This window comes from Triplophysa rosa, unplaced genomic scaffold (assembly GCF_024868665.1).
Source record: "Triplophysa rosa unplaced genomic scaffold, Trosa_1v2 scaffold207_ERROPOS546186, whole genome shotgun sequence".
Classification (NCBI taxonomy): Eukaryota; Metazoa; Chordata; class Actinopteri; order Cypriniformes; family Nemacheilidae; genus Triplophysa; species Triplophysa rosa.
Genome location: NW_026634226.1, coordinates 1 through 7,579, shown reverse-complemented (window position 1 = coordinate 7,579; position 7,579 = coordinate 1). Strand labels below are relative to the sequence as shown.

General features: G+C 37.3%; 1 protein-coding gene across 1 annotated transcript; it reads left to right on the top strand.

Annotated features, from left to right (window-relative positions):
- Positions 1-426: 426 nt before the first annotated feature.
- On the top strand, positions 427-1,522 carry LOC130549998 (fucolectin-4-like; the record flags this gene model as incomplete). Its single annotated transcript, XM_057327332.1, has 4 exons — positions 427-507; positions 641-670; positions 1,023-1,290; positions 1,383-1,522. Coding segments are annotated over exons 1-4 (472 nt in total), but the record flags the coding sequence as incomplete, so codon positions are not given.
- Positions 1,523-7,579: the final 6,057 nt, after the last annotated feature.

Sequence of the window (7,579 nt, the reverse complement as noted above, 5' to 3'; positions counted from 1 at the left end):
ACCCGCAGTGCGGGCAGGATGTATCCACGAAGGCTGCCTCAGCGTGCCGGAGACCCAAACACCTGAGACAGACATCGTGTCCATCCCCTTCCTCAATGAGCGCGTCGCACCCAAGAGAACAGCGGGACATGTCACGTTTTCATGACACATGTAAGGGCTTTAGATTCGTTCTCAGTTTTGCATTTGTACCTGATTTGATTTGTTAATTTGACCTAAAATGACAGCCGGAGGTGAGGAAAGGAGTGATTTCTAAAGATTCAATGACATGTCAAACAAAATCATAAAACTGCCAATGATGATGTCAAGAGGGTGGAGAGTCAAATGTCCAGAGGGATGTATTGATGGATAGAGAGGAGGACACACCTCCACAGACCTTCATATTAAAGTTCTGCTCACAACGCCCTTAAGAAACTCGATTCTCTTCTCTCTCATCAGTCATCTCTGGATCTGCTTCATCATCTTTACACAGTGACATGGACAAACTCATTCATCTGATTTTACTTTCTGGTGAATACAGCTCACATCATCTCATATAACACACACATCATGTTACCAACGATTGAAATCTTTAACACTGCTAATGAAAGATAATTCATCAACTCATTATCAGTCTGAAATGCTGTAAAATGTTTCTCAACAGGTCTTGCTTCCATTCAGGGTAGTTTGGAAGGTAATACAATTCTTCATATCGCTTCTGAAACCTCGTAACTCCATTTTTTGTGATTTTTATTTTTTGCCATACATCATGATTATCTTTATGTTTGTCACTGGGTTTAGCAAATATCTAACGGATAAAAAATTAAAAAATGCTCGTCAACTTCGACAACACAGAATATAATTGTTGAAAAAGTTGCGTGTTTTTTTTCCATTCCCTGAAAAACAGCTAATTTGGACATACGAACAAAATGCAAAAATGATGTACAGTTAAATAAAGGCTTCATTTGATGGCATGTTTGTGTTTTTCATATTCATCGCTCATGGAATATATTCTGAATATTTCATTGTCAATGTCGTTTTTCTAGAGAATTTAGCATTGCATGGAACAGTTACACAGTCATCCACACATCTCACCTGGGTAGCTCAAAATGCCATAGATGGTAAAAAATATGGCTCTGAATACTGCTTTGCTACATTGAATCATAGTAACCCATGGTGGAGGTTGGATCTCTTGGATGTTTATAACATCAGTACAGTGATCATCACTGCTCACGACGACTATTTGGATCAAGCCAACGGAGCCGAGATTCGTGTCGGAAACTCACTGGAAAACAACGGAAACAACAATCCCATGTAAAGTTATTCGTGAAATCACTTCAACACTTTTGATCGATTGGTTGGTTGATTTGAATGCCGACGGACTGATTTTCTCTCTCTCTCTCTAGATGTGCTGTAACTTCTGGTCTGCAAGCTGCTCGCACCATCACTTACTCGTGTCCTGGGATGTTGGGACGTTATGTGAATGTGTTCATGCCTGGAAGTACTGCTCATCTGTCTCTGTGTGAGGTGGAGGTGTATGGAACAGGTAAATTTGACTCATAATTCTGTACTGTTAGAATAATTTCAGACTTATGTTTCAATGAGTGTGTTTACATGCAAAAGAAACCTGTTTTCTCGTGTTTACATGCATATGTGACCAGTCTGCACCTTCGCTCTGCGTTGTGTTGTGATTTAAGGAGACCGGACAACAGAGATTCCTCAGATCACTTTTTATTCTGAATTAATAAGAAGGAAAATGAATGAAGAAGAAAGTCAATCTGTGGCCTTTCTTCACAGTTTCGCCATTGACCTTTCCTCAGCTGCGCTTACCGCGAACTGAACTCATATTACAATTTTCAAATAAACTGCATATGATTAAGTCAACAATGTTGAACATTTTTCTCAATATAAAACATAAAACATTAATTCAAAACGACAATATTAAACATAAACATGGGTAGAAAACATACCTGAATTAATAAAAAGGAAAATTAACGAAAAAGAAAGTCAATCTGTGNTGGGTCATCAGGTGTCTGTTTGGTTTTGTTTGCTTCTAGCTTTAAAATCGCAAGACATACACACATGAACATGTTTCTCTGTTTCACTTAAATACAGTTCATGGTGTTAAGAAATATTGAACAGCAATATGCTGATATCATATGAGTAAATATAAGTACAGGGAATTTACATGAACACGAGTCCTATGAAACTACCTCAGACTGACCCGTCTGTGAGTCAGCGGCCTTCTCAATACTGGATGATGTTTGTTGGATGATCTCTCTTGAGTAAAGATTCAGTTCTTCAGTTTCACACTGATTATAATAACAAGAGTTTCCATAATCTAGGTTTTGTTTTTATGCCCCGTTCAGACCCCCAGCGACAAAGCAAGGTGATGTCATTCATTTCAATGGAGAGCCGGCGTCAGTGACCGTTGGCGACAAGAAGTGGGCGTGTCTAGAGACTCAACAAAGTTGAGATTTGCTCAACTTCATGCGAATGATGAATGACTTTCGGGAGCGACTACCAATAGGAGTACAGCAGCGGAGCTCACATCATCCGTCTCTTGTCAGTTACTGCAGGGTTTGTTTATAAATGTTTCTAGGACAACCAAAGTAAGGAACGTGACCATGGTAGCAAGAGAACGCAGCTTTATGCAACAGGTCAAAAGCATTAGATGTTCTGAACATATGCATCTCTGTAGAGACTTGACTGGAAGTAATGGACACTGGTCACAGGGTTGCCAGGTGTGTGTATCAAAACCAGCCCAATGACCAAACAAAACTAACCCAAATTATCGAAACCAGGAGGCTTTTGAGTGGCCATATTGATGTTTGTCTAAAGAAGCATTTACTGGGCAGGAACATTTGTTAGAAAAATGTGTATAACTATTTGTCTACAGATTTTCCAAGTAGAATGGCAAAAATCTGTAATTTAACGATGAAAAACTAATTGAAGCCAATCTTATTAACAGGAAATTTGTGAGCGGTTTGCTACGCACTGGATTTTAAATGACATTACACCAAATCTAGATCCCATGATAATACTCCTCAACACACTCAGTGATAAAGGACGAGTGATATATAGAAATTATTGAGATCGTCTGCTGCACAGCACACAAAAAGTCATGATCAGTATGTAAAGATAAATGAAATGATATGTATTGTGTAATACAAATACAAATGACCTGATTTTCTTTGTTTTGTTTAGTTCTGTTTTGCTTGGAACTCATTTGTTAAGAAGATCAATTCAAATTTATGTAAAGAAAACAGGTCAGTGCTTATTTTTCCTCACTCTTGTGAAACAGCTTAAACATGCATCTTTTCAGTGTTCTTCATACATTCAAAAAAAGTTGTTGAACGAACTTAATTAAATTAAGGAAATCTTTTCCACAAAATTGAATTACATTTCTCCAACAAAATCTAATTTGTTTGAAACGATCCTTTATAATCTTGTTGTATGAACTTAATTTTTTTAGTAGTCTTGATTAAATTAATTTGTGTCATATACATGCATATTTTACATAAAACCAATATAAAAAACCCAATCTTATCGATTAGATTATTTCAAAGCACTCAATATTTTTTTATAATAAGCAGGTATTGAGTTAATAGAACTCAACAGAAATGCAAATAATGGATCGTAACCGCCCATGACATAACCAAAGGCAACACTTTTCTGAACAATCAAAACTCAAAAATATAACAAACTCTTCAAAATCTTAAAGATAAATGCACATTAAACACTAAAAAGTGTTTCTTTTACTGAAAAATGCATAAGATAACACTTATTTAAGAAAATAACTCTCAAAATGCAGTTATACGCAAAGCATGCTGGGAAATATAAGTCCTCTGCCCAATTGTAACTGTTTTATGTCAACACAACACAACTCCTTTATGTTGTCCCAACATGAATGGATTCAGTTATATGACTAAACATAAAAAATCATGTTGTGACCAAATTTTCCAAAAGTTGTGTTGATTTAACTTAAGCAAGTTAAGTAAATTCAACAAGCAGCAAAAATCATTTGCTTGAGTGAACACCATTAACAGCTCGAATATTACTTCTACAGATCCCAGTCCAGACACGGAAAACACTTCTCATAGTAAAAAGAACCTGATAAACACTGGGTTAGGTTTATATAAGAAAACACACACAAAAAACTGTGTGCAGTATTAACACTGGTCAAAAATGGGCTTTAGTCAGTAAATGAAAGAAAAGCTGGCTGATAATGTGGCAGCTGCAACACTGCATACTTTAGATAAGACAGCTGAAAAACAAGCATTTTAGTCTGAGATTTGGACTGTGTTAGTGAAACTGGGCCTATATTGTGTTATGGTCTCTGTGTATTGTTGTTGCTGTTTCTGTGTTCTGGATGCTCCTGTCACCAAAACAAATTCCTTGTATGTGCAAACGTACTTGGCAATAAAGCTCTTTCTGATTCTGACTCTGATTCTGATATGTTAGTATTTTATCAAACAGTAAAAACGATAAATTGGACCTCGCTGTTTGTGTACGTGATGTTAAGAGATTCAAATCAAAGAAATGCAAACCACAAGGAAAAAGAAAACTGCTGTTGTGGCTCGCACCTTTTTAACTTTTACCTCAGGGGAAGTTTCTCTAGTTTGCATTCAACTAGTTTGGCTTAAGCCAAACATGCCCAGCAAACAGTGGCGTATCGCACATCCTACACAATCTCACGGCAAAAATTGCAGAATAAAACAGAAATACTAATACGAACAGGGAACACATTCATTTATCATCTCGAGTGTGATGATGCTACAAAAAGTAAAACGACATTTCATTTGTGTGAAGCAAAGGATCAAATTAAATATCATTTACAATAATGAAATAAACTCACAAAAACAATTGGTCAAAGCTTACGCCCAGCACCCTTCAGCTGAGCCGCCCCAGCAGACTCAGAGCTACATCAGGTGTTATCACAAAAGCATCCCACATCATCATCAGTACATGAACTTAACTCCAGTGATGTGGGAGAAATCTAAATCTCCTGTGCAACTAGAAAAGCACACCTAAAATGTAATTCTCATGTCATAATGAACTTGTTTGTGCTAAATATTGATCTAGTCAAATTTTCACATGATTTATTTATAACATACAATAGGGTTTAGACATGTGCAATTTTGTTATGCTCGCACAATGACAATAAAGTTTTTCTATTCCATTTCATTCTAGGTTATTTATTTTTGCCTTCAGATAAACAACGTTATTTTAAATCACTTATTTTATTAAATGTTGAATATTTGCTTTTGGAACTTCAGGGTTCGTCCTCTATTACATTTGGATTAAAGAGCACAAACTTAGATGTTTTGTATAATATAAAAAATGTTGATTGAATGATTAATTCTGACAGAAACATGGTGTAGATCAGATGTGTCCACTCATTGTCCTACAGGTTACAGACAGATCATTGTGACCTAATGGAAACTCAACTCAATTTGACAGAGACTCATATTATGATGTTGAAATATTTCACTTTACAAAAAGAAATGTAGCAATTTCAAACGCAAGGGAAAATTGTGCTATGTGGTGATCTAAATGCCCGAACAAGCTTAGAACCAGACTACATTGATAACTCAGGAGATAAACTATGGAAGCATATTGGTAGCAATTATCAAATTGAAATGCAATTTGCAAAATGGCAATGCAGTATGTAAAATGACAATGCATTTATGTCTTTAAATATACATTTAAAATAACATATGTGCAACATTAGGTGCTAAATGAAAATGAAAATTCAATAACACAATTGACATTTGTCCGTTCCTACACTACTTTTAATATGTATTTTGAAATGCATATTTTAATTCTCTTTAAGTTGCAAAATTAAAATGAAAATGCATTCCCCGGATTGAGTATATGTGTTTAAGACAGCCAAGCAAAACTGTTGCAAAATGATCATTCAAATGTTATTTTCCCTAAATGCATTAACATTCACGGGTTGAACATTTTGGATTGCATTTTCATTACACAGCGCGCCGAGTGTTGCAAAATTCAATGCGGACTTGAGAATGCATTTCGAGCGTGAAGGCGGAGCCAGGTGTATGTGCGTTGATGTGAGGCTGCAGACAGAGCTGATAAAAGCAATAAATCGCATGCACACGAATTAGCAGGGGCGGACTTACCATTAGGCAAAGGTAGGCAATCGCCTGGGGCCCCGAGCTACCAGGGGCCCCCAAAAGGAAGGGGTGGACTTAACCAATAAGCCATGTCAGCAGCCACGTAGAGCCCCAAGTCATCATCAAAATAGTCGGGATATCCCTGTTAAGGTTTTACGTTATGACATCTGTACGAAGGCACTCCCCCCATTATAGATTAGAGTGAATCATTCCATTAGCACTGTATATGCACGAGACGAGTTCGACACCAGCTAGAGAACGTTAACGCAGCGGCGGAATTAGTAGAACTGCCCACAGCGAGAGTGTCATTGTGTGGTACATTAGCTGCAAAATGAAGTAAAAGTCGCAGGGAAATAAAACAACAAAGAACGCGGCTACACCAGTGGAGAGGAAAAAAGACGATTTACAAAAGATTGTTGCCAACGTCTCTGCTTTTTCCCCACACAAACTCCACCGCTGCTCCTACAGCAGTAGCGCATCTCTCTCCTGCCAGACGCAGCACTCTCCCGGCCACGAGCAATGATAATGTGCCGGTGAGTATTTCTCCATCAACACCGACAATAATGACTGACGACCAAAACATCTGTCAAACAAAGAGCGCTGTGCGCTTGGTAGGAGAGGGCCAGTTCAAAGGTAGAAAGGTTGTTTGACTCCGCTTCGCAGACCGATGGGTACATAAAGACATAATATAATAACGTCAGTACAGTGCTAACGATTCATACTGTACGCACTAGTACAGAAATTTGGTCACATTTAAATGCATGAAAGGATGGAGAGAAGACACACTTTATATATAGTAATCCCAGATCAGGGTTTTTCCTGCATAAAGAAATTGGAGGCGGCCGCCTCAATCAAATTTCGTCCCGCCTTAGACTCTCGGCAAAAATATGTCGAGTGTCTTGACAAAAAACACTGCGTGCATTATTAAACAGATTGTCATTTGTAACTGCAGTTACGAAACAATGGAGGCGCTGTTTGGTTACCAGCAGTGAGACGCTGAAGAGTTCAGTAAAAGAGCTATATTATGTTCAATTTACATTTTCTTGCATTTCTTGAAAAGATTTCCTAAATTAACTTGCTGTACATCATTCTAATGTTTTTAGCTGTGAAGTTAGCTCTTGAATCAGCGTTGTTCTGTACACAGTGAGTTCGCCAGTATGAACGCACATGGCGATCAGAACGACTCGCAAACAAATGACTCCTTTGAACCAATTCGTGTACACAGAATGTAAGAGATCAGTGAATCGTTCAAAGCTCAGTGATCTACAAGAGAACGTAGGGTGTGAATGAGCTTTTCTCATTTAGTTAGACTGGTTACTTATGGGCTAAAAAGTCTTATAAAAAAGGCTTATATTAAAATGTTCAACTTTTCTGTTTGATTGAATGAATTTAATGCTTTATATAACTTATTAGTTTTCACACTTATGCCATGTTTTTCCTTTGGGAATTCATTATTATATATTTTT